Here is a 26,455-nt window from a genome sequence, read left to right on the forward strand (position 1 = left end):
ACAGAAGGGGACACCCTGTATCGAGAGCAGGGGGGCACAGAAGGGGACACCCTGTATCGAGGGCAGGGGGCACGGCGAGGGGCCATCCCCGCCGAGGGCAGAGGGCCGAGGAGGGGACGCGGAGCCGGTGCCGGGCGGGGCGGGGGCGGTGCCGCGGTCCCGCCCCGGTGCCCCCGGGCCCTATAAAGGCGCGGGCGGCGCTGCCCCCGGCCCCGCGATGCCGCCCCCGGCCCCGGCGCCCCCCGCCCGGCCCGGCCGCTCCTTCACCATCGCGGCGCTGCTGGGCCGCGCCTCGCCCCCCCCGCCGGCCCCGCCGCCGCTCTGGGGCTGCCCCCCGGCCCCCGGGCCGCCGCTGCCGCCGCTCTGCGCCCCCGGCTGCGGGGTCCCCCCCGCCTGGGCCGCCCGGCTCGGGGCTACAGGTACCGCTCCCCCGAACCCGCACCGGGACCCCTCCTGCTCCCGGGGCCGCCCCGCAGGGGGGACCTCCTCCTTCCTACTTCCACGGGGGAGGCCCTCTCTTCCCGGGGGATCCCCGTCCTCCTCTCCTGGGGGACACCCCGCAGTGGGGACCTTCCTCCCCGGGGGACACTTGTCCACCTCTTCCGTGGGGACACCCCCAAGGGGGACCTCCTTCCACCACACCTAGGGGAGTCCTTTGGCCTGTCCAAGTACGGGGCGCCACTGATGGGATCTCTTCCAGAAGGATCCACACCCCCCTCTCCAGCGGGAATATCTCCAAATGGGGACCTCCTTCCAATCTCTTCAAGGGGGCACCCTTGGCTGCCTCTCCCAGGGACCCCTCTCAAGGGGACTTTTTCCAGTGATGGTCCTGTCCACTTCTCCCCTGGGAATGTCTCCAAACAGGGGCCTGAATCCACCTCTCCCGTGGGGACATCTGCAAATGGGGATCTCCTTTCACCTCTCCAAGGGGGGATCCCTCCTCAGGGATCTGTTCCAGGAGAATCCGTGCCCATCTCTCTGGGACGCCCCCAGAAGGGACATCTCCAAATGGGGGAGCTCCTTCCATCTCCTCATGGGAAATTCCCTCAAAGGGATTTTTTCCATGAGGGACTTTTATCCACCTCTCCAAGGAGACCCTCAGCAAATGGGGGACCCTCTCCAAAAGCAAACCTCTTTGAAGAGGACACCTCCAAATGGGGACATTCCTTCTGCCTCTCCAGGAAAGAAGCTCCCAAGGAGGGACCCCACTCTAGAGGGGACCCCTCCAAGGGCTCCTCTCCACCCTGACCCCTCTCTCTGTCACCTCCAGGCTTCCTGATCTCCAAGTGTTGCTTCCCCCTGTTCAAAGCCAAGCCTAGCAAAGCCAAGCGTGTCCGGACCATCTTCAGCAGCGAGCAGCTGGCGCGGCTGGAGCAGGAGTTCGCGCGGCAGCAGTACCTGGTGGGGCAGGAGCGCTGCCTGCTCGCCTCCTCCCTGCACCTCACCGAGGAGCAGGTGAGCTCCAGCTCCTGGTGCTGCCACCAGCAGCTCCAGGGAGGCTCCCCAGGGAGCTGGGACGTGTCCCTCAGGCTGCCTTGGGAGCCCCAGGGGTGCTGATTGCAGAGTTTCCATTAAAAGGGTGTGGTGGATCACAGGTGGGGAAACTGAGTCACAACGTGGCTGTCCAAGAGCCAGGAACTTGTCTCCCTCTTAAGGCTGGACTTCTCCACCACTGGAAGGTCCAGCTCCTGGGAGGCAGGGAGCAGTTTTCCATCTTGTCAGGGATAGACTGGATGCTGCCTGAGCCCAGGGGTCCATGGGGCAGCCAGGTTGGAGTGGGAGTGTGGAAGGGAATTGGTGGAGTTGTCATCCTTGAAAGTGTTCAAAAACCCGTGGGTGTGGCAGCTGGGGACATGGTTCAGTGGTGAATGTGGCAGTGCTGGGTTCATGGTTGGACTCAATGACCTTTCCAAATGTACTAATCCTATGATTCTGTGATTCCAAGGTGAAAGTCTGGTTCCAAAACCGCAGGATCAAGTGGAGGAAACAAAGCCTGGAACAGCAACAAGCCAAACTGGCCAAAATGGGTTTGGGCACCCCACAGAGGAGCCTGGACTCGCAGAGCCACCACGAGGAGGACAAGGACTTCCCAGCGGAGTCAGGGGATGGCCAGGAGGACACGTCCTCGTCCCCTGGCTCAGGGACAGCCCCTGCACAGACTGTGACAAAGAGCTGCTGAGCCACCACGGGGCCCTTTGTCCGTGTATTATAGGATGTATCATAGCTGGCAATATATAATATATACAGGATACGCAGGGCACCCCGGGGCTTGGGGGTGAAATAAATTATTTATGCAACTCCTGGGCTCATCTTTGCAGGAATGACACCCATTCCTGCAGGACTTGTTCCTGGGAGTGGGACCTGGGGGAGCGGGAGCCACCTGCAGCCCACCCACAGCTCATCCCAGAGGTGTTGGGAGCTTGGACATCTCACAGCTCAGGGCCTTCACAGAGCCCCCGAATCCTGGAGAGGATTTGTTCACCACAACCCCCTGCTCTGCCCGCAGCTCACACATCCCTCCCAGTGCTGGCTTCCTCTCCAGGGATTTCAGAGCCAGGACAGGAGGGAAAATGCACCTGGAGGCAGAGCTGGTGGGAGCTCTGTGAGCTGAGCTCCTGGGGTGACAGCTGGGCAAGGATTAGCCAAGGTTTCATTTTCATTGCTTGGCTCTGCTTTGGCAGAGGTGGAGGTTTCAAATCCAGTTTTGGGATGGACGCTGAGCAGGGGATGATCCAAAGGTGGGATCCACAGGAAGCTGGGGAGCTCCTTGAGAGGCTCAAGGCAAGTGGGTACCTGGGACCTCCCAGATAAGAGCAGCAGAGGGGCAATGGGTGCTCAGCTGGGCAGTATCAGCTCCCAGAACTGGATTTTCCCCGTGTCTGTCTGGGTTTGGAGCTGGGGGAAGAAGAGCCTCAGGTGGAGGATTTATTTGGGCAGGTGTGAAACCTGGGGCAAAGAGAGGGGGGACAGTTAAGAAGGGGATGCTGCAAAGAGAAGGGATCAGTGCAAGGAGAGGGGATGAGGCAGAGGAAAGGGGATGATGCCAGGAGAGGGGACAATATCAGGGGAAGGGGATGGTGCATGGAGAGGGGGAACGGTGCCTGGAAAGGGGGATGCTGCAGGAGAAGGGGACAATACAAGGAGGGACAGAGCAAGGAGAAGGGGACGATAGAGGGAAAAGGGGACAGTGCTGAAAGGGGTCAGTGCAAGGAGAGAGGGACAGTGCCAAAAGCAGGGGACGCTGCGACGGAAGCTGCCCTTTGTCCCGGCTGCTGCAGGGATTAGCCGGCACATCTCAAAGAGCCCAAACTGTGCTAATGTCTTCACATGTCTGCCGGGAGCCCGGGCTGGGCGCGGGTTTAACGCGCTAATCCCGCATGCCGGTGGTTCATTACAATCAGCCCCGAGACAAGAGAGCTCACGGGGCTGTTTCAATCTCGCCCGGCCGGGGGCTGAGCTGATTGCGGGAGTTTCGTTGTTCTCAGGACACCTCTAATCCCCCGGGAGCTGGCGGGGCTCAGCCTCGGGCAGGACCGGGCTCCTCCCGGCAGCAGTGGGGGACCCGGCCCCGCTCCGGGGATGCTCCCGCAGGGTCTGCCCGGCTCGGCCCCCCCTGCGGGGAATGTCCGACCTGGGAATGATTTAATTAAAACTGCTGGGCTTGATCGGGTTTTTAAGAATTTACTTGTGTATGAGACGGATTAAATCACATCCCTTTGGCACTTTGGGATTTGACCGGGAGGTTTTTGTCATGGGGAGTGATAACCCCTGAGGGGGTGGCCGGGCCCGGGGGGTGCGCGGGCTCAGGATGGCTCTGTTCCCTTGGGACAGCTGAGTCACAGGGAATGCCGTGCCTTGTCCTCCTCCCACCCAGTGATTGACCTATTCGCAGGTCCCTTAGGGTGGGGAAGGGACTTTGGGACAAAGCAGGGATTGCTGCTCCAGTGGGGATGAGAAAAGCCGAGCCCCCAGGTCTGCCCCGATCATGGGATGGACGTGATGGCTTGCAGAAAAGCGGGATTCATCCCGGGCATTTTCTGTCCTGCTAAGCCCCTGACAGCCTGGGCATCCTGGAGAGGGGGTAGGAATGCAGTTTCCTTCCATCTCCCTCGCCAATCCTGCCGTCTGCAGCGCAGCCCAGCTCCTGGCAGCTCGACTGCGGCACGTGGATTGGGATCAAGTCTCGGCACTGGAAAAGAAGGGAGAGAGACGCTTGGGAAGGTCTTGGGCTGGATCGATCCACTTGGGGCAGAGCCTTGGTCCTCTCAGCCCCCAGGAAATCTGTGTACAGAAGAGTGAGAATAAAGAGAGAATAAGAGCTGTGTGTCCTTACCCAAACCCCCCCCACATCCCAAAGACCCCGCCAGTCTCTTCCCAATCCATGGCTCTGTGAAAGACGCTGGTTTTTCACCTGTCTGCAAAACCCGAGGTGGCTTTCAGTGACAGATAATTAAAAGGAAGTGAGAATTAAGCAGCTTTATTAAGGGGATAAAGGTTATCTGCCAAAGTTGCAGCGCTGAGCCCTTCCCGGCAAATCCTCTCTCGGCTCCGTAGATAAGTGGGAGGCTCGGAGGACAGGCAGGGTGTGGGATGGGTGAGTGGCTGTATCAGGGAGAGGCGTTTTCCCGGAGGGACTGCATGTGGATCAGATGGGCGGGTGGATGATTGGGATGAATGCGGGGCGCTGGTGAAGAGGTGCAAATGGCTGGCTGGGTAAATGGGATGGGATACGGATGGAGAGACTGGAGAGACGATAATCAGGTGGAGCCGAGGCACTCGGGTTCTCGGGGTGCCCCTCGCTGCCGTCCTTCCCGCCGGGATTATTCCTGCTGAGCACACGGCGACGGCCGCGCTGCGCTGCCCGCGGGACGGGGCCGCAGGAGCAGCGGGACCCCCGCACCCCAAGGCCGTGCCCGGCTGCGCTCCCCGGCGCCTTCCCCGGGCTGACCCCCCCATTTGGAGGGGGTCGCTCAATGGCATTAGCGTGTGCCAAGCAAGGCCGGGGTGCCGGGAGGCGCCGGCGGAGGTTCAAGGCAAAGCCCGAGCCGGGCCGGGGGCGGCCGTGCGTGTTCCGGGCTCCATCCCCTCGTGTAATCTTGTTAAATGGTCAGGGAGCATTTCCCTGCTTCTCCCTCCCCGCTAATTCCCGATTGAAACATCAAATAAGTTTCCCGAGGCTGCTGAGCGGCTCTGCCTGGTTTCAGCGGGAATATAAAAAAGACAGCACGAGCAATGGGAGGAAATCCCACAACATCCCATATTTTCCAGACTTTCTGGGATGAATTTACCCCAAGTTGCCTCCCACAACAAGGAGCAAAGGCATCGCATTTTTACATTAAACTCTCGTGGATGCATGAAAAGAAGGATGAAATGGGGTGACCTGCCTGGAAATGCAGCAGGGGAACGGGTAAACTGAGGAGACCCCTCTATGGAGTGAGCATTGCAGTGACCAAAATCTTCGGTTTAAAACCCCTGGTTTAAACCAGTCCTGGTGAAATGAGCTGTTACGAAAAAAAAGAAAAAAAGATGAAATTTCACCATCTCCCTCTTTGCAAACGGTTTGTGGCAAAAAAACCACCAAAGCCCCTTGTCTGTGTGGCGCTGTCCTCCCAGTGTGGATGGGCCAGGATTTCCCGGGGGGGAACCTGGCACCAGACCCGCTCTGCAGGGTGTGATTTTGTTTTAAAAGCTGAATAAATCATGAAATAAGTGAGCCCTGATGCTGTGGGATGAATACGGGGATCCTGATGGAAGGTGTGGGACTGGCGGGCGGATAAAGCGCTTCCCAACTCTGCTACAACCTCGTCCTGGGGTTTATTTCGGCTGTGGCGCTCCCGTGCCTCAGTTTCCCCCGCCGCAGGAGCTGGGTGAGCGCAGCCTCGGGCACACGGGGTCCGGGCCGGGCTGACCCCGCTCCCAGCCGGCACCCCCGCGGAGAGCCGAGCCGGATCCAAGCCTTGGATCTGCCCCATCCTTCCCCCACTCCATCTCTATTGATTTAATAAGATGGAGAGGAATTAACGGGGCCGGAGCATTGGAATAATGAAAGATGAACAAAGGGGCAGCGCTAGCAAAGATGCTGCCAGCTTTTAATGATGAGGCCGGGCAGATCCCCCGCCAGTTGTCCCTTTGGAGTGGCGATTAAGAACATACTGTTATTGTTAAGGCCGAGAGATAAATCCCTGCACCGTTTCTGATGTGATCAGCCGGGGCTTCTCCCTACAATTTGTGATCCTATTGTGGACGGTGTTTGCCCTGGGCAAGGAGAGTCTGGGAACCACTTATGAACCATCCTTTGGTCATTAGTCTCCTCATTAGGGGAGAACAATGTGGGAAAAAAAAGATAATTGAAGGGAGCAGCGGGCTGATGGTGCACTCAGGCCCGGCCCAGCGCTGCCTCAATGCTTAGTTTGTTTATAATTCCCAATTAATTTTAAATGCGCAGGTTTGGGATGCTCTCGACACCTGGAATTGCAACCCCTGTGAGCAGGGGCTCCCGGGCTGTGCGTGACGGGAGGAGCACGGAGCATCTTGAGTAGTAATTGATTTTTGGGGGTCTCCCAGACTTTGCTGTCCGCTGGATGTAGCCCCATGGAATCACGGAATTCTATGTTTGGAGGAGACTTTCAGTAAGGCCAACCACACCGTGGACCCAGCTGATGCACTCGAGGCACGCCGTGCCCGGAGGGACCCCAGGCAGCCGGGCAGGGTGAGGGCGGTGGGGTGCAGCACGTCCCGCTCCCTCACCCCACATCTGGCTGAGATATGGGGCCAGATGTGACAGCGAGGGGTGGGGCACGGAGGAACGAGCCCGCTGGGATCACGGAAATCTCCCCAAGGAAGAGCTGGGGCAGAATCCGGCCCAGCCCCGCCTGGCTCCGGGGGGCTGCCCTCCGGCTCCTGCCTGGACAAGCCCGCCTGGGGGATGAATCAGCCCGGGCTGGCGGCGGGACCCTGCCCCGGGGAGGACGAGGGGGAAAAGCCGTAATTCCTCAGGATGCTCGATATTATCAAGTGCTAATGAGGCCTGGATGGGGCTGAGGTGCTTTGCAGGCCATTATCCCAAATTAACCTGACAATGAAGCCGGGGAGCGGTGTCTGAAGGGCGGCTCGGGTGTGTATTGGCTGTCTGGGCTGGGGACTGGGGGATGCTGTCCTCTGCCTCCCCCCGGAGCACAAACCAAGGGCCTGGGGTTTGCTGGGGGAATTTTCCACTGCATGAACACAGAATCATGGAATGGTTGGGGCTGGAAGGGACCTTGAAGTCCATCTCGTTCCACCGCCTGCCATGGGCAGGGACACATTCCACTGTCCCAGATTGCTCCGAACCTGTCCAGCCTGGCCTCGGACATGTTGAGTGGGCTCCTGGGGAGGTTTGGCAGGCAGGAGACAAAATGAGGTGACAGGGATGGAGCAAATGGGGACAGACGTCTCTTCAGGCCAGCGTTTGGGACATTCTTCCATGAAACTCGCATGTTCCTAACTTCTGTCCATCTCATGCTGCTACTGACACCGGGCTCTGGCAGGAGTCCTTTGGGGGTGGCCTTGCCCTTGTCACCTGGAACCCGGGCTCCCCTTGCTCTCCAACACCCTCAGAGTGCAGGGTGCTGCCCTCGCCCCTGTTCTCACCCAGTCTGGGGCTGTTGGTGGGACCCTGAGAGGTGCTGAGCATCCAGGAGGTGACTTGGATCCTCCTGCAACAGGAGAGATGGGATTTGCCAAGAGCAGTAGACTCCAGCACCGTGTTCTGGAGCTCCCTGCAGCCCCCCAGGGCCTGGCTGAGGGTGACAAAGCTGAGGCAGGGTGGCTCCTCGGCACCCACTTCCAGGTGCTCCCAGCGCACAGAGCACCCACAGTTATTGCTGTTAGCCAGAGGAATTTATCTTTTCTGGGCGTTACGGTGAAGGAACAGGAACGCATCCGTTATCCTCCTTGGAGAAAACCTGCGCTCCTCTTCTCACAGCCAAGATGGATCCCCACTCCCCCCTGCCTAGAGCATTCCGTGGCATCCAGTCTGGAAAGGGGCAAATCACCAGCTCAAGGAGCCACGGGGTTTGAGGACATTCCTGATTGCCCATTACTGGTTTATGGATTATTATTTATTGGTACTGTGGATTAGCACAGGAGAAACCGTTGCAAAAATCTGACATAAGGCCAAAATCTGGTGCTCAGAATCCCATTTTTAAGGCAATTTTTATTAAAAGACATGAGCTCAGGATTTCAGCCCACTCAGGTTGGTGGTGCCGGGCCAGTTACCCTGATGAGCAGGAGCTCGGCAGCACCGGGAGCCCGGGATCCATCCTCCCCCTGACTGAAAGGATGCTCCCGATCCAGGCGGTGTTTCCCCGCCGGCAGGAGGACTCACGCCTCGGATTACAGATGCACCAAATCCCCGTCACGTTTTCGCGTGTGCTTGCTGTGGGTTTGGGGAAATTTCCGCCACCTCTTTCGCCCCGCTGGGATGGGTTTGCGGCTGGAGGAGGGATGGAAATGGAGCCGGGCTCTCCTCACCGGCGGAGAGGCGAGGTGTGAAATTTCTCATGGGCAAACAAGTGAGAGCTGCGGGGTGCCCAGAAGAAGGGGGACAGAAAAGATGAAGCGGGGAGGGGGGGAATGAGGAGGAGGAGAGAAAGCAGCAGCCAGGGAGGAACAAAAATCCCTAAAGCACCAACCTGGATTGAAGAGTGGGGCGTTTTCTATGGGGGGATTGTAAAATGCGCTCTCTCTTTCCCCTTGGCAGGGGGGAAAAGGGCCCCCCCTCTATCTGATAGTCATTAGCATCAATTAGCCCCGTTTGAAGTAGGCAACATCTTTGTCTCTTTGCAAAAAAAGAAATAAAAAAACCTTTCAGGGAGCCCATAATAACATCTGGAGCAGGAGAGGCTGAACTCGAGTTCCCCACTTTCATCTCTTGTCGAGGGACTTGGAATGTTAATGCAGCCTCATTCTTTAATGGAGTTATCAGGAAATGCTTTTCACCTCCTTCCCTTTGCTCAGGGGGGATGTTTACAAAGGGCTGGGGGCTTTTTGGGGGGCTTTTTGGGTTGTTGTTTTGTTGTTGGGATTTTTTTTTTTACCCCTTCCCTAAGAAATTCCCCCTAAGAGACTCTCCCCCTGCCCCTTTTATTTTCTACATTCTTGAAAAACAAAACGGGAATAAAATATAATGAATAGAATACAGTGAATAAAATAAAATAAATAAAATAACTACCACCAAAAAACCAAAGAGGATCAGATCCCATCCTTTCATCTCCCTTCTCTGGATGGGCTGGGGCTGGTGGCTGGAGCTGGTGTGGGCAGGGGAGGTGGGGGTCCCGGCCCGAGCCCCCTGCTCTGCCTGGCTGCTGGGTGCTACATTTCCCAAGTCATTACCAGCGGGTGAAAAGTTCCAGCTTTCCCACCAAAATGCATTAGCTGAGCACACAGCACTAATGGGAAACAGGACGCATCATTAGGCAGCGCCTGCGGCCGAGCAGGAGAAGCCGAAGGGAAAAGTCAGCTGTGGTTTGGCTGGTGGTGCATCCGTCTGTCCATCCCAGCAGCTCCCTGTCCATCCCAGCAGCTCCCCATCCATCCCAGCAGCTCCCCATCCATCCCAGCAGCTCCCCATCCATCCCAGCGGCTCCCCGTCCATCCCAGCAGCTCCCCGTCCATCCCAGCAGCTCCCCGTCCATCCCAGCGGCTCCCTGTCCATCCCGGCAGCTCCCTGTCCATCCCAGCGGCTCCCCATCCATCCCAGCGGCTCCCTGTCCATCCCAGCAGCTCCCCGTCCATCCCAGCAGCTCCCCATCCATCCCAGCAGCTCCCTGTCCATCCCAGCAGCTCCCTGTCCATCCCAGCGGCTCCCCATCCATCCCAGCAGCTCCCCGTCCATCCCAGCAGCTCCCCATCCATCCCAGCGGGCTCCCTGTCCATCCCAGCAGCTCCCTGTCCATCCCAGCGGCTCCCCGTCCATCCCAGCAGCTCCCTGTCCATCCAGCAGTTCCCTGTCCATCCCAGTGGCTCCCGTCCATCCCAGCAGCTCCCTGTCCATCCAGCAGCTCCCTGTCCATCCCAGCAGCTCCCCGTCCATCCCAGCAGTTCCCTGTCCATCCCAGCAGCTCCCCATCCATCCCAGTGGCTCCCTGTCCATCCCAGTGGCTCCCTGTCCATCCCAGCGGCTCCCTGTCCATCCCAGCAGCTCCCTGTCCATCCAGCGGCTCCCTGTCCATCCTGGCAGCTCCCTGTCCATCCAGCAGCTCCCCGTCCATCCCAGCAGGCTTCCTGTCCATCCTGGCAGCTCCCTGTCCATCCTGGCAGCTCCCTGTCCATCCCAGCAGCTCCCCGTCCTCCCAGCAGCTTCATGTCCATCCTGGCAGCTCCTGTCCATCCTGGCAGCTCCCTGTCCATCCCAGCGGCTCCCCGTCCATCCAGCGGCTCCCTGTCCATCTGTCTGTCCACCCATCCTGCGGGGGATCCATCAGCACCCCTGCCCTGCCCTGCCCGCCCATCCCAACAGCCTCAACACAGATCCTTTAACAACCGCAGCAGCTCTGACATCACTTTCCGTGGGAGTCACGGCACCAGTCAGGACTCATTATAACGAGCAAAAATCATGAATTGATTTAACAAGCTTTTAATAAAACAACCCAAAACCTCATCTAATGACACCAGTGTTCAATCCCACACACCCTCTGTGCCAGCAAAGCAGAGAGCTGTGAATCTCCAAGGATTTTTTTTTTCCAAGGTGTCTTGTTTTTTGGGAGAGGCTTCAGCACTCACCCAGCTTTGAACGTGTGATTCCAATTAAGGCCGTGGTTCCACGGCAGCAGGATCAGAGCTGCCTGTTTGGATAGGGAGCAATAAAGCAGCAGCTGTATTTATTCACTTATTTGGAAGCTGCTGGGGAAGACAGGATGCTAAAAGGCAGGAAAAAACGTGTTTTAAAGGCAAACTTAAGGGACTCTTTTGTCTCCTGCGGGCATCCTCCTCCCCGAGGATCCTGTAGCCATCACCAGGGTGCTTCCTCGTGAGCAGGATAATCCTGCCTGTGTATTCCCATCTGCTTTGAAATGCTCAAAAATACAGAGATTTTGATAATTATTTCTATGGATTGTGCAGGGAAAAGAAACTTTAAATGGCATGAATCCCTATTTAAAGCAGGATTTACTGGATATGGCTCGTGAGCCTGTGCATGCAGGGATGGTTAATGCTGGGTTATTAAACCACAGGGGATTTTTGCTCTGTGTTTATTAACCTGGAGACTCCGGGATTTCTCTGTGTTTGCAGACGCTGGAGTGAATTTCCAGTGAGAATTTGTTGGGATTTGAGCAGGAATCCCACCTGGGAGAGGTGTCTGTGCCATCCACAGCTCCCCATCAGCCGGCGCGGCTGTGCCTGGCTCCGCGGGTGTCACACAGGGACGGCACTGGTTCCATTTCCAGAGCACAGTCACCTCGGACCCTGTGCGAGCTCCCGAGGTGCTTGTCCATATCCCAGATATTCCGACACACTCTGGCACACCTGGACAGGTACAGACACATCCCCCTTGGCGCAGGGGCACGACGTGCTGGCACAGCACGTCCTGGGGCCCATGCCCTGAGGAGTGTGGCTGGGGGATGGTGTGGGGGCTCCTGTGAGGCCTGCGGATATCGGGGCCAGTTTGGGAATGGGGCCTGGGGGATACCGTAGGTGTCCCTGTGGGTGTCCGTGGGGAAGGAATTGGTGCTGGTGTGACGTGTCCTTTGGGAAGGAGGTTGGGTGTTGTTTTGGATGTCTCTGAGGAAGGTATTGGTGTGGGGGTCCATGAGGAGGGAACCATTATCCGTAGGGCAGCCACGGGGAAGGAGGCAGTGTCGGTGTGGTGGTCCACGGGGAAAGAGCACAGGTCACTGTAGGGGAAGATACAGGTGTCCACGTGGTGACAGTGGAGGCGACAGCAGGGAAAGAGGGGTGTCCATGGGGGTGCCAGGGTGGAAGCAGGGGTGTCAGTAGGGTGTCAGTAGGGAAGCAGGGGTGTCAGCAGGGAAGCAGGGATGGCTGTGGGGTGTCACTAGGGGAGCAGGGATGTCAGTAGGGAAGCAGGGGTGTCTGTAGGGTGTCAGCATGGAAGCAGGGATGTCAGCAGAGAAGCAGGGGTGTCTGTAGGGTGTCAGCATGGAAGCAGGGGTGTCAGCAGAGAAGCAGGGGTGGCTGTGGGGTGTCAGTAGGGGAGAAGGGATGTCAGAGAAGCAGGGATGGCTGTGGGTGTCAGCATGGAAGCAGGGGTGTCTGTAGGGTGTCAGTAGGGGAGCAGGGATGTCAGCAGAGAAGCAGGGGTGGCTGTGGGGTGTCAGTAGGGGAGCAGGGATGTCAGTAGGGAAGCAGGGGTGGCTGTGGGTGTCAGCATGGAAGCAGGGGTGCCTGCGGGGTGCTGTGGCAGCCAGCGGGGTGTGCGCAGCCCCCGCCGCCCCCCCGCCGCCGCTTTGCATAGGAGCGCGGCTGTCCCCGGCCCCCGCCCTCCATATAAGCGCTCGGGGCGGCGGCGGCCCCACCGGCCCGGCCATGCTGCAGAGCCCGGCGCTGCCCCGGCCCGGGCCGCCGCCCCCCAAGACCCCGTTCCACATCGAAGCGCTGCTCGCCCGGGAGCCGCCTCGCCGCGGCCCCGCCGCCCCTGTGAGCCCCGGGCCGGCCCCGCGCTGGCCCGCGGCGGGACCCGCACCGGCCCCGGCCCCGGCAGCGCCACCGGCAGCGGGGCTGGGGCTGGGGCCGCTGCCCGGCGCCTGGGGCTGGGGGCTGGGGCTGGCCCGGTGCAGGTGAGCGGGGTCCGGCCGGGCGGGGGTGCGGGGCCGGGCGCGGAGCGGGGATGCCGCGCACGGGGCAGGGATGCGGGAGCGGCCGCCGGGCGCTCGGCCGGCACCTCCCGCTGGGAAGTGACGGGGTCGGGGCCGCCGCAAACCGCTCCGTTCCCCCGCTGCCGCTGCAGTTCAACTCCCCGCAGCCTCCGGAGCAGCCCCGAGCTGAAGCGTTGGCTGCGGCTGGGGACATGGAGGGGGAGGGGGAAAACTTTCCTTCGAGGTTTTTTTCTCCTCCGTAAGTGATCAATATAGCGAGACCAAACAATGAACGTTTTATCTGGGGGGGGTTTGTCTGTTTATTTGGGGTTTTTTTTATGTTGCGAGGCAGTTTCTAACACACCTGATGTCTCTGAACACTGAGAAAGAGCCTGTGGTTGATTCCTAAAGACGCTACGGGATTTTACTATTCCATCATTCAGTCCCCAGCCCAGAAACTGGTGCAGAATATCCAAACTCACTGTTTATATTTGAGATGGAGACAAAAACTTGGACTAGATTTAATAGTAAAGTGACAGTAAAAAGAGTATTGCAGCGCCTGGGCTGGTGGAAGGTGTCGGAGGTTGGAACTGGGTGATCCTTAAGGACCCTTCCAACCCAAAGCAGTCTGTGATTCTGTGAGGTTTACACACACTGGCATTTATTTCTGCTTTCATACATCAGGAAGGCACTTCACTGCCAGACTTTTAATCAAAAACCTGCTGTAATTTCCCAAACCCTCACTCCAAAAATTAATTTCTTCACCTCTGCTGTTGTGTGGGTCCCTCTTCTCCCAAATTTGCCCTGATCCCTCTCTAATTTTCCTTTCTCTGCAATTTTTCACTCACAGAAGTGAAACTGCCAAGTGTTTTGTGGCACCTGGCTCGCAAAACTTCATATTTTTAGTGCAGAAACATCTAAGGAAAAATGTGTTTGCTGATCTGTGGGTAAAATTTACAGTGTGGTGATGGATGATACTGCCTGATCCATCAGGCTCTATATTTTCATTGTAACATTGTAAAGACAACGATCAATTGATTTTAACAAAATATCTCTACTCATAGTATTTTTTTTGAAATTAAGTATTCCTTTTTAGCATTCAGAGCGTGATCTTGCTGTTGTCCAGGCAAAACCTGCAGCCAGGCCCATATTCCATGTGTATAAGCAACTCCAGATTTGATCCTGATGCTACAGTATTCAGATACCAAAAGTATTTGCTGATCTTTTATTAAGTACTTAGCACAACTATTTTATATATTATTTCTTTCACGAGACAGCATCTGCAGAATTGTGTTAATCTTTGTATTATATCAAACATACAGGTATGAAAACACAGTTAAACAATTCACAGAGCTATTTCCACTCAGCATTTCATGTTGGAAATTACACCTGCCATTATCCCAGTGTTAAAATAGAAACAAAAAGAGATGGGTGAAATGATTTTAATGATGAAAATAGTTTTAGGTGCAATTACAGCTGTTAAGCTGTCAGGTCTCCATCCCACAAATCCTTAAACACACGCAGAACTTACACCCAATTAATGAAAATAAGTAGGTCAAGGTGCAGGTTTGTGCCTGGAGAACGTGACAACATCAGTCATTAAAGGAGAGATAAGTAGCAGGTGTGAATGGGTATCATTATGTGCAGTATTTCCATAAAATTTAGAGCAACCTGGCTGGCCACAATATTTTGGAACAGCAGAGATGGGGAGCCCTAATGGCCTGGTGCTGCCAGTGTGTTCGGTGCTTTCCACAGGGAAAATCCCACCGGTTCTTATTAGTGGATTATCTTAAAGTGAATCTGTGGTGCCAGCAGTGCTGGCCTTCCCTGCCTCCTAAACCCTCCACGCTGTGCTGTGAGCCCTGGAGGAGTTCTCCAGCACAATCACCTGGGCATGGCATCGCAGAATGCTTGGGCTTGGAAGGGATTTTCAAGGACCAACCCCTCTGCAGTGAGCAGGGACATCACCTGGATCAGGGAGGATGAGGGATCGAGGAAGGGGAGACGCCACTGCTCTTAGTCAGGTGCCAGCTGGTGCCGAGGTAGTGCTGGTGTTGGATTGTATGTTAATTTATGCTAATTACGGTTATCCTCGGGCCACAGCTGGAGAGGAGACAGAGGCCAGATACACTTGTTAGTCCTGCTAAATCCTCGGCAGGCTGGGAACTTTATTGGGAACAGAGGTGCAGGATGTGGTCCTGCATGAGCGCTGGATCCTGGACACTGAGCCCATGTGCCAAGGGAAGGGTAAAATCAGGGGCCAGTCTGGGGTAAACTCCCCCAAACTTTGAACATTTGTGATTTGGGGCTTCATGAGACAGAGATGGGATTTTTGTTCTGCAGCTCTTGATGCAATTTATTATCCTGTTACAAAGATCCTGAGCAGGCAGAGGACAAATTCTGCCCACCTCACTGAGTGCTGATTTCTTTGGGTCTGGCGGCATGTCCAGGACTGTCCTTGGTGGACCCTGAGGGTAAAACCATAGGACAGACCCTCAAAAGATCTTCTTCTCCAGCTTTTCATGGGAAAGGGAGCCTAGATGAGGTTATGTAGGCAGGGACAGGGCAGGGACATCCCTGCTGGTTTTGCTGCTTTCTCCCAGCTCCTTTAGTGCAGACCCCTTCAATTTTTGCTGCTTTCTCACAGGTCTGGAGCTGTCTCACTGTGTCGGGACCAACTCACTGGGCCCCGCTGGGCCTTGGAGGTCAGGGGGGCCCTGCAAGATGAAGAGGGTCCGCACAGTCTTCAAACCAGAGCAGCTGGAGCGGCTGGAGCAGGAGTTCCTGAAGCAGCAGTACATGGTGGGCACGGAGAGGGTGGACCTGGCTGCAACTCTGCATCTCACAGAGACTCAGGTAAGGGATGTGGGAGCTGAGCTGGTGAACTGATCCTGGGGCTGCTCTGTGGTGATGTTCCTGCTGGGAAGCGTGGTGGGAGGAGGACATGGTGCAAAGTGACCCGTGGGACACCCTGCTGCCAGGTGACATTGAAGAGTTGTGCCTGGAGTTTGGATAAGATTTCTGAATCTAAAGCCCTGCTGTGCTTTAGAGTTCGAGCTGGGTTGGTTGATGTGTCTGCATTGTTACGATCCTCTGGAGACTGTGTTTCAAGGGTCCTTTCATGACACTCGATATAATTATTTCCCTGCTCTTCCCAAGGAGTTCCTGCTTCTCCCACAATAAACTGCTTGTTTAGTATGGAAAGAACGAGCCAGGTGATCTTCCACAGTGGGACCTAAATTCAGCTGGGGAAAAGGGAGAGCAAAGCAAGGCCAGTTCTGGGGGGACAAGGGATAATTTTCGGCGGTCTCATCATGTCCTCTGGCAGCTGCAGTCCTGGGGATGGGTTCAGGGGCTCCTTAGGGAGCTGCTGCCTTCACTTCCCTGGCCAGAATCTCCTCAGTGCAGCTGCATCCCCCTCTCCCCTGATCCTTTCCCATCACCGCTCTGCCCTCTGTAGTTTCACCTCCTCCTGTTCTCATTCACTATTCCCTGAGGGAATAATGCATGTCTCCATTTCAAGGAACTCTGCTTTTTGGGGATATCCACCTCAGAAGCATGTGGTATTGGAAAAGGGCTCCTGGAGCCCTTGGATTAAGCTGTCGTGCCTTTCTCATCCAGGTGAAAGTCTGGTTCCAGAACCGGAGGATCAAGTGGAGGAAGCAGAGCATGGAGCAGAAGGCAGCAAAGCTTTCACAGTTTGGGGTGATCCAGCCTGCCAGTGCCGACTCCACAGACAGCAAGGAGCACGAGGAGGACACCGTGGACGTGGAGCTTTGAGCAGCTGAGGAGATTGGGCTGGTTTTTGATGCCTGGGGATGTGTCTGTGCTGCTTTGGTCCAAGCAAGACTCATCTGAGAGCTGGAGCTACAGGACTAAACTGCAGCCAGCTGGAGGGAACCCCCCTGAATTTCTTTGGCTGCTGTTTGGTAGCCCTGTGCTGTAACTCCTGGGGCTTCATCACTTGATGGCAGGTGATCTCCTGTTTGCTCTTGAAGCACCAAGACACACAAAAAAATTCCAGCAGAGAGACTGGGGTGACAATCAGGGTATCTCTGGTGCTGGGGTGACAATCAGAGGGTGACTTTGATGTTGGGGTGATAATCAGAGAGTCTCTGATGCTGGGCAGACAATCGGATGCTGTCTCTGATTGCTCTGAGCACAAGGGCATTTAAAACCAGGGTCACATATGTTATGTGTGGCAGTGTGCTCCAAGGAGTGAGGAGAATCTCCCTGATTGCTTTTCCTTAACTTGACTCCCGTGTTTGATGCTCAGAGCAATCACAACCAAAAACCCCCAGACTGGGGAGCCCTTTGCTCCCACCCGCAGACCCATTGCTCCTGCAATGCGATGAGCAGGGTCTGATCCTGCCCTGGAGCAGAGGTGCCTCCTCTTGTCAGTGCCTTGGTTTACCTGTGCCTTTTTTACGGCTTCCCAAACCCGGATTCAGAGCCCAGTGGTCTCTGTCCCCTGGCACTGCCGTCCTTGCCCGAGGTGTGTACGCTGCTGCTGCTGCTGCTGCTGCTGCTGCAGGGACCAGGCCCCGGGCTGGCCGAGGTGCAGGGAGGGAGGCTGCTGTAAAAACCAGCTTCCCAACACCTCTGCTGCTTCAGACGACCCCCTGCCCCGCGTCCAGATGTGCCATTCTGGCCAGACAGCAGCTGCTCTGTTCTCTCCTCATTATCCGTGCAGGTGCCCTGGGACACAGCACCTGGAGCGCTCGGAGCATATCTGCAGCGGCCCGATGCAGTTACCAGCTGGATTTCTGGGGGGGAGGGAGGGCTTTGGGGGGTCAGGACTAAGGACTCAGGCTGTCACCTTGCCTTCCTATGGCTGCTCAGGGTAGCAGCCACCACAGCCCGTCAGCTCAGGATAATTCTGTCTCTTCCTGACCTAGAACACTGTATATCACTCTACTCTTATATTGTTATTTATAGAAATATCTTTTTTTTTTTGCCTTAATAAGTGTCACTTATTTATTTACCTTAATAAAAATCAAGTTAATTTTAAAAAGAGAGATGGAATGAGTGCCAAAAAAAAAAAGAAGGAAAAATTTCCAAGTACTCATTTTAATGTTCAGTTGAAATTAGTAAGAAAAAAATGAAACCAAATGTATTTTCATCCTTCTCAAAAGAGTTGGAGGATTTTTTTTCTTAATAAACTGTTTTGGACAAAAGATATACTAAAGATCTTTTTTTTCAATTGATTGATGACCCCATATCAAAGTAGATGAAGGGAGTTATTATGTCTGGGCTGGTTCCTGCAGAGATAAAACTACATTTTCATTAAGACAAGTCATGCCCGGTGAGTATGGGGTGCTCAGGCTCCTGGAGAACAAGGACCTGTGTCTGCAGGTGGATGTGGCCAAACCCTCTCTGCAGCTCCTGCTCTGCCAGCCTGAGGGGCTGGAGCGAGTCCAGGAGGGGAACAGAGCTGGGAAGGGGCTGGAGCCCCAGGAGCAGCTGAGGGAGCTGGAAAGGGGCTCAGGCTGGAGCAAAGGAGGCTCAGGGGGGACCTTGTGGCTCTGCACAAGTCCCTGACAGGAGGGGGCAGCCGGGGGGGTCGGGCTCTGCTGGCAGGGAACAGGGACAGGAGGAGAGGAATCACAGAATTACTGAGGCTGGAAAATCCCTCCAGGGTCATCGAGTCCAAGCTGTGCCCGATCCCCCTCTTGTCCCCAGCCCAGAGCACTGAGTGCCACGTCCAGGCCTTCCCTGGACACCTCCCGGGATGGGGACACCAAACCTCCCTGGGCAGCCCCGTCCAATGCCTATTCCACTGTTTCCATGAAGAAATCACTGTGGAAACGGCCTCAGGTTGTGACAGGGGAAGTTTATATGGGATAATGGGGAAAATTCATTCACGGAAAGGGCTGTCCAGCCCTGGCACAGCTGCCCAGGGCAGTGGTGGAGTCCAAATCCCTGGGGGGGATTTAAAAGCTGTGTGGATGTGTCACATGGGGACATGCCTCAGCTGTGGCCTTGGCAGTGCCAGGGAACACTGGACTCGTTAGTCTTAGAGGGTTTTCCCCACATAAATATTCCATGGATCTCTGAGGATGTAACGGGAACAGGAGTCATGGCAGCATTGTCCCACCTGTGCCTTGTCCTTGTAGCCCCTGCCATGGGCAGTGTGATGGAGAACAGCCTGCGCTGGCTCCACCGGCGCTGGATCCCACAGCACGGCCAGGGAACGTGGCCCTGGCAGCCTGTCTGTCCCTTGTCACGCGGCCGGGTGCCCGGAGCAGTGTCCGGCCCTGCGGCTACGCTGTGGGTCAGTGTCCAGTCCTGCGGCCGTGCTCCAGCTGCTGTTCTGGGCATGGAGGGGGCAGCTTCAGCCTTGTCACCCGGTGTCGTGTCCCCGCCACGAGTCGACAGTGACATCTAGTGACACCAAATCACTCCCCAAAGCCCCGAATACGGAATCGTCCCAAATTCCCAACCGTGCTCCCGCCGCCTGCTCAGCGAGGCGCGGGGCTCAGCCTCGGCGCTCTGAATTAGTAAATACAACCAAACAGGCATTTCCGTGGACTCCAAGGCTTTGCAGACCCCCAAGCAGGAGGTAGCGAGGGCAGACTGGCCACAGTAGCGTGTTTTGAAGGCTTTTTTGGGGAAAGTCGGGCCAGTTTTGGGTGCGCAAGGCAGTGGGCGATGCCTCCTCTCTCCACGAGGGGAGACCTCAAGTGAGGGGGCAACTTGTGTTCCCGCCTGACAGGGCTGTGACGGCTATTCCTCTACCATTAAATAATAATTAATAATAGGGGAGAAACAGCAAACTCTTGTACGATTAGGGGCGGCAGTGGGAGCGCCCCGGCCCCGTTTTGGGGCGTTTTGGCGGTGTTTTCAGACGGTGGCAGGGGCTTTGAAAGGGGGGGCCAAGATGGCCGCCGGCCCCCGTGCGCCCCGGGGCTGAGGGGGGCGATGGCGAGCGCGGGCCCCTGAGGGGCGCAGGGGGCGGGGGAGGAGGAGGAGGAAGAGGAGGAGGAAGAGGAAGAGGCGCTGCCCGGCGGGTCAGGGCGGGGAAGTCGCCGCCCGAAGATGGCGGCCGCGGCGGGGGGACACGCCGGGGCTGCGGCGGAGGCGCGGTTCATCAGCAGCGCCAAGGTGAGCAGCCCGCGGTCTCCCCTCCGTGAGGGTCCCTCCCTTCCCGCCCAGCCTGGGGGGACAGAGGGAGTCGAAGCCCACAGGGTCCCCTCGGGATGGAGCGGTTCCCTCAGCCTCCGGGTATGACTCGGCTTCGGGCGCGTCCCTGACCCGCGGTTGTCCCTCGACAGGGGAAGGGCTTGTTCGCCACCAAAAACATCCGCAAAGGGGAAACAGTGTTCGTGGAGAGGCCGGTGGTGTCATCCCAGTTCCTCTGGAACGCCCTGTACAACTACCGAGGTGAGCGGCTGGCGCTGGTGGCACGTCCCCATCCCTGTCACCTGTCCTGGTGAGGTGACCGCGGGGCCCCAGAGGAGCTGCCCTGTACCAAGGGAAGGGTTCGGGTTTGTCTTAGTACCTCTGTAAAGGTGGCCCTGCTGCCTTTTCTATTTTTGCACGAAACTGTTGACAAGTTCAGGTGTTGTCTGAGGGATGGTGACTTCCACCAGCTCTGGAAGAATGTGCCAGGTGCCATCATGGAATCTTGGAATGGGTTGGGTTGGGTTGGGTTGGGTTGGGTTGGAAGGGACCTTAAAGATCATATTCCACCCCTGCCGTGGGCAGGGACACCTTCAAGCCCCACCCCCTCGTTCCTCTCTGATGTTGGTACCAGTCTTGTTGTCTTGCCCTGAGTTCTGGCCTCTTTCCTTTCCAAAGGCTTTCCTGTGGCATGTGTCTGTCCGTCCATCCATCCATCCGTCCATCCACCCACCCACCCATCCTTCCTTCCTGTCTCCCCACAGCCTGTGATCACTGCCTGCGGGCCCTGGAGACGGCGGAGGAGAACGCCCAGCGCCTGCTGGGGAAGAGCTCCCTGGTGCTGCCTCACCCGGAGCAGTGCAGCATCCGGAAAGACCTGCACCAGCAGTGTCCCCGCTGCCAGGTACGGGACTGCCTGGAGCCACCATGGTCTTCTTGGGATCGTTGACTCCTTTCCATCCAGCCAGGCTCTTGTGCTGTCTGCCTTTCCATGCTATGGGCTAAAGAACCAGGGCTCTGCGGGTCAGGGAGGGGGCACAGCTGGCTCTAGGAGCCCCTTTTCCTGCTGCCACAGCCAATGCCGGTGCTGTCCCTTGCTCTAGGTGACGTACTGCAGTGCAGAATGCAGGCAGGCAGCTCTGGAGCAGTACCACCAGGTCCTCTGCCTCGGCCCATCGCGGGACGACCCCACGCACCCCCTCAACAAGCTGCAGGAGGCGTGGAGGTAGGGCCTGACCTGCCTGCTGCTCCACGGCCAGGGGAGGTGGCTCTCCTGGGCTGGCTCCTTGCTTTGCATCCCTGCAAAAGGGGGCTGGAGGGTGGGGATGGCCGTGGGATACTGCCAGGCTCTTCCTCCTGGTTGGGTGATGGGGTGTTGGCAGCCCAAGGGTTTGGACACGCAGCTGAGCACTCCTTGTTTTTCTCCCAGTCAAGAGCTACAAAGCACTGAGCTGCACATCCCTCACTCCTGCCGTTTCATGGTGCTCCTGCAGATCTCCACCCTCTGGGAGATCCTCCTTGTAGCGTCTCATGGGCCCATTAAATTTCTGTCCCTGCTTTCAAAAAAAATGGCCTCAGAGGAGATAAGCAACATCCCTGACCCAAGCCTTGTCCCAAGCCCCAGCTGAGTTACCAGCATGGAAGGGGATTGTTTGTATGGCTGGAGCAGGAAGGTGGCTGCAGGTTCCTCTCCACTGGATCCCCACACAGCGGTGCTGCACTGACCACTTTGGTGTGATGGATCAGTGCAGGCCTGGCCACACGTATGGCAGCTGCCTCTGCCTCCCTCCAGCTTTTCATTCCCATGCCAGCCCTGACCTGCTCATCTCTTCTCCATCCTAATCCCACAGAAACATGCATTATCCCCCGGAGACTTCCAGCATCATGCTGATGGCCAGGATGGTTGCCACCATCAAACAGGTACAGTGGGTGGTTTCGTTACCTGTTGTGGAAGTTATTCCCAAGGCTCTGTTTCCTTGGCCTGGCTTTCTCAGCATTTATTCTGACAAATCTCCCTCTCTCTGGGCTGTGGAGGAAAGTGGTGTTGGTGCAATGCTTCTTCTTGATTCTTTTGTCAGGCTAAAGACAAGGAGTGGTGGATCAAGGCCTTCTCCCAGTTCTGCAGCAAGACAGCGAATGAAGAAGAGGAGATTGTGCACAAGCTGCTGGGGGACAAATTTAAGGTAAGACCCAGCAGCTCTTGAATCCTTGAGCCTTCCTTCTCCTGCCTGTGTCTGTGAGCCCACAGGTGCAGAAGCCTCATTGCAGCGGGGATGGGAAACACTGGGAATTCCAGGCTTAGAGGGAGGGCCCTGCCAGTGGGGAGGTGGGCTGCTTAGAGGTTTTTGGCCTTGTGGTGCTCCCATGGGATGTGCTGCTCCTTCCTGTGGGGGAGATGTTCCTGCAGTGGGCTGGGACAGCGTGATATTTAGCTGCTGAGTAGGTGGCTTTTGCTGCTAAAATGGGTGGATTTCACGGCTATGAGGGCAGCAGCCTCCAGCCATGCAGGGCAGGCCGAGGAGCCTGAGTCCTTCCGGAGCCTCTGGCCTGTGCTGGGCTCAGCCTCAGCCCGGGGCTGACGCCCACAGCACCTCCCACCCTGACTGTGCTGCCACGTCCTGCCAGGGCCAGCTGGAGCTGCTGCGCTTGCTCTTCACCGAAGCCCTCTATGACGAATATCTCAGCAGGGTGAGTGCATCTGCCTCCCAAATAGCCCAAGAGCATTGGCCAGGGCTTGCTTCCCCCAAAGTTCCCTGTGGCATTTGAGGCATTGCAGAGCGAGGTGCTCCTGCAGGCTGGCCTGGACTCAGTTCCTTTCTGCTCTCCCTTGGGCAGTGGTTCACTCCAGAAGGCTTTCGATCCCTCTTTGCCCTCGTCGGGACCAATGGCCAAGGCATAGGAACCAGGTAATGGGGCTTTGTGGGCGCTCCTTGCAGGGCAGTGGAGATGTGGAGTGTAAGTGGCTGGGTTTAAGAGAGCGGAAAGGAGAGAGACTTAAAAACTTCATCCTGGCTGTGTCCCACCGTTTCACACCCCTCTGCCAGACCTTGGCTGCTCAGACCCACCTTGGATCCTCTCTGGGAGGTCCGGCTGTGTGCTGACAGCACTGTGGGACTGTAACAATGTCCCACTGCTCCCTGACAGCACGGTGGGACTGTGATGGGTCCTGCTGCTCCCTGACAGCACTGTGGGACTGTAACAATGTCCCACTGCTCCCTGACAGCACGGTGGGACTGTGATGGGTCCTGCTGCTCCCTGACAGCACTGTGGGACTGTAACAATGTCCCACTGCTCCCTGACAGCACGGTGGGACTGTGATGGGTCCTGCTGCTCCCTCACAGCATGATGGGACTGTGATGGGTCCTGCTGCTTCTGACACCACTGTGGGACTGTAACAGTGTCCCACTGCTCCCGACAGCACTGTGGGACTGTGACAGTGCCCGTTTCCCAACAGCTCCCTGAGCCAGTGGGTGCATGCATGCGACGCGCTGGATCTGCCCATGCTGCAGCGGGAGGAGCTGGACGCCTTCATCGACCAGCTCTACAAGGACATCGAGAAGGGTGAGGCTCTGTGGGAGTGCAGGGACAGGACACGGAGCCTTGGGATGTGAATCTTTGTCCTCCATCCCCTCCCAGTGGGAGGGAAAGGCTCTTGGGAAGTCACCCTCCAGCACCCAGTCCCAAAGCAGTGCTGGCTGTGGGTGTTCCGTGCTGATGGACATCCCTTTGTGCTTGTGTGTGGAAGAGCTGGAATGGACTATGCAAAGCTCTAACCCCTCTCTCTGTGCTGCAGAGTCGGGAGAGTTCCTCAACTGCGAGGGATCAGGGCTCTACGTGCTGCAGAGCTGCTGTAAGTAACACAAGGACTGGGAGGAAAACCAGTAGTGAGGGGGGGGAAATGTCCCGTGCTAGGCTGGCTGTCTTCCTGACAACCCCTGGAGAAAGGGGTTTGTGCTTGCCATCTGTGGGATGAGATGGGGTGCATGTGATGGGTGCTGCTCCCTGTGTCCCCTGGCACCTTGCCCAGCTGTGGAATGGCCAGTCCTGCCTTGGATGCACTCAGATGTGATGTGGGTTCCAGGAGCCACTTAGGCATTTAGCAAAGAGATTGTATTGCCCGTAGGTAACCACAGCTGCATCCCCAATGCCGAGACATCCTTCCCAGAAAACAACTTCCTCCTGCATCTCACTGCTCTGGAGGACATCGAAGCAGGAGAGGTGAGACAGCAGGGCCTGGGTGACATCACACTGTGGCATCTCCCCTGTGTCCCTTCTGTCCTCCATGGACCCCAGCTCCAATACCTCCTGTGTCCAGTGTTGTCCTTAATTCAATCCCCATCCTATGTAGGGGCTGCCAGACCCCGTGTTTCTGCCTGCCTCTGAGAGGGACTGGGACAAATCCTGCTGCTTTGGGGAGTGGTTCTGAGCCCAGCCCATTTCTGTTTGCTCGCAGGAAATCTGCATCAGTTACTTAGACTGCTGTCAGAGGGAGCGGAGCAGACACAGCCGCAACAAGATACTCAGGTAGGGGCTGCCCGGAGGTACCTGAGGGGGAGCTCACACCCCTTTACACCCCAAACAGTCCATCAGGGCAGCACCCCCACCCCGGGCTGTGTGTGCCTTGGGGTGTGGCTGTGCACCAGCTGTGACCTTCAGTGGGCTTGTGACGAGGGGTGTGTGCAGCACGTGGTGCTTGTGGTGCTTCAAGCTCCTTGTAAAGTGTAGCCTTGGGGACCAAGGATTTGGGATCCCCCCCTCTCTGCAGGAGTGAGCTGCAGAGTGGTGTAAGCCTCAAGGGTTCTCTGCCCCTCAAGGGTAGAGGTTCCTGCTGGTGGTCACTGTCCCCATGTCCATCACCCTTGTCCTGAGCCAGCAGGATGGAACCCCGAACTCCTCTGGGTTTGACACATTCAGCCCCTTCCTGGCTGTTCTCTTCCCAACCCCCTGCCCAGCAGCAGTGTGGGATCGTACCTGTCTCAACACCATCCCTCTGTCTCCTCCTGCCTGGCCACCTTCCAGGGAGAACTACTTGTTTACCTGCTCGTGTCCCAAGTGCCTCGCGCAAGCTGACGATGCCGACGTGACGTCGGATGAAGAGGAGGAGGGCGAAGGAGAGACGGACGATGCCGAGCTGGAGGATGAGATGACAGATGTGTGACCCTGGCCCCGGGCAAGAGGAGAGGGAAGGGACAGGAAGGGAAGGGCCTGGGGGTTCCTCCAAGAGGCAGCAGCTTTAATTCTAGAACAGGGTTGTGTTGTGGGGTCGGGTGGGCGCCGCGTGCCGGAGGTGCCGGAGTGGGGCAGCCGGGAGCCGGAGGCAGGCCCTGCTCCCGCCTGTCCGTGTTGTCTGTGTGTGTGTGTGTCAGGCTGTCCCCCGTCCCTGTGAGGACAAGCTGTGAGCTGGTGGCCCTCCACCACATCCCAGTTCCTGGCAGGGCTGGCTGGTGCTTGCAGTGGAGGCTGGAGGACAGTGGGATCCAGCCAGCCCCTGGACACCTTGCTGGTCACCTGTTGGCCACTCTGCCGTGTCTGTGCCGGCCGTGGATGCAGAGGAGCTTGTCCTTCCCACCCTGCAGGGACCAGGGGAACGTGTGGGTGTGTGTCTGTGTGTCTGTGCACAAGGGGTACTATTTAATGTCTATATTAGCACTATCTACACACACTGGAGCTGGGGCCCTTATATATCCTCCATCCCATGCCTTGGCCAGCACGGAGGGGCAGGGGGATCTTGCAGGGGACCCTTAGAGGGTGGCTCAGAGCTCAAGTCCAGCAGGGAGAGCGGAGCTGACCCTGCAGGCACCTCCTTCCCAATTCAGCCTCCTTCCACGACACAGAGCCCCAAGCAGCGACTGCAGGCCCGGCCCATTTGGGGATGAAGAATGGCCTGGAGCTGACATGGGCTGTGGTGTCATCCAAAACCCAAAAGACATTCTGGGTTTTGCAGAGAGGGAGTTGTCCCTCCCTCCAGCCGGCTGTGGGACGAGGATGTGCCCGTGTGGGAGCAGCCATGCCCAGGGATGCTTCATGTGCTGGGTGCTTCCCTGTGCCCGGTGGTCCCACATGGAGATGTGCCAGCACCGAGTGGTCCCGCTGGACGTCCCTTGTCATCCATCCCACGCTGCCACCCTCAAGGCCACACCACGCTGCGGTGTCCCTGCCTGCAGACCGTGTGGCTGGAGGGCCAGCACGGCTCCCAGCGACAGGCAGCAGGTCAGGGATGCACCCGGGGTTATTTCCTTCCTCTGTGGATTCTGGGGAGCTGTTTTCCTGCTGCCCTGTCCATGGCAGCTGGATTGTGGGACCGAGGGTGGCACACCTGTGACACTGCTATCACTGCCAGCCCTGCCTCCCACTGCTTGTCCCCAGCCGTCCCGGGGCCGCGTCCCCTTCAGTGTTCGCAATAAACTGAGACTGGTGACAACTGGGGCCCTGTGCTTTGTACTGGTAAACTGGAGGGTGCTGAGGGCAGAGAGGGCTGTGACCCCGGGACTGGTCCCAGGGGGACACAGGTCTGGGGACGAGGGAACAGACACCTATGGAAG

General features: G+C 57.3%; 3 protein-coding genes across 3 annotated transcripts; all 3 read left to right on the forward strand.

Moving 5' to 3' along the window:
* Positions 1 to 217: 217 nt before the first annotated feature.
* Positions 218 to 8,788, forward strand: LOC104697662 (homeobox protein not2-like). The gene is given in 5 exon segments (XM_039551601.1): positions 218 to 419; positions 1,271 to 1,455; positions 1,946 to 2,029; positions 2,032 to 2,097; positions 8,741 to 8,788. Coding segments are annotated over 5 exon segments (585 nt in total).
* Positions 8,789 to 15,471: 6,683 nt separating this feature from the next.
* LOC104697661 (homeobox protein not2-like) lies at positions 15,472 to 17,223 on the forward strand. Its single transcript, XM_010412623.3, has 2 exons — positions 15,472 to 15,647; positions 16,413 to 17,223. Exons 1-2 carry the CDS (start codon positions 15,516 to 15,518, stop codon positions 16,569 to 16,571), a joined length of 291 nt encoding a protein of 96 aa, XP_010410925.2. The 5' UTR covers positions 15,472 to 15,515; the 3' UTR covers positions 16,572 to 17,223.
* Positions 17,224 to 19,788: 2,565 nt separating this feature from the next.
* On the forward strand, positions 19,789 to 26,334 carry SMYD5 (SMYD family member 5). The gene is made up of 13 exons (XM_039551381.1): positions 19,789 to 19,895; positions 20,066 to 20,174; positions 20,678 to 20,817; positions 21,017 to 21,138; positions 21,764 to 21,833; positions 21,992 to 22,096; positions 22,539 to 22,601; positions 22,749 to 22,819; positions 23,368 to 23,474; positions 23,707 to 23,763; positions 24,037 to 24,131; positions 24,367 to 24,437; positions 24,933 to 26,334. The coding sequence occupies exons 1-13, from the start codon at positions 19,830 to 19,832 to the stop codon at positions 25,069 to 25,071; spliced, it is 1,215 nt and encodes a 404-aa protein (XP_039407315.1). The 5' UTR covers positions 19,789 to 19,829; the 3' UTR covers positions 25,072 to 26,334.
* The last annotated feature ends 121 nt before the right edge of the window (positions 26,335 to 26,455 follow it).

The sequence above is a fragment of the Corvus cornix genome, chromosome 4 (assembly GCF_000738735.6).
Source record: "Corvus cornix cornix isolate S_Up_H32 chromosome 4, ASM73873v5, whole genome shotgun sequence".
Classification (NCBI taxonomy): domain Eukaryota; kingdom Metazoa; phylum Chordata; class Aves; order Passeriformes; family Corvidae; genus Corvus; species Corvus cornix.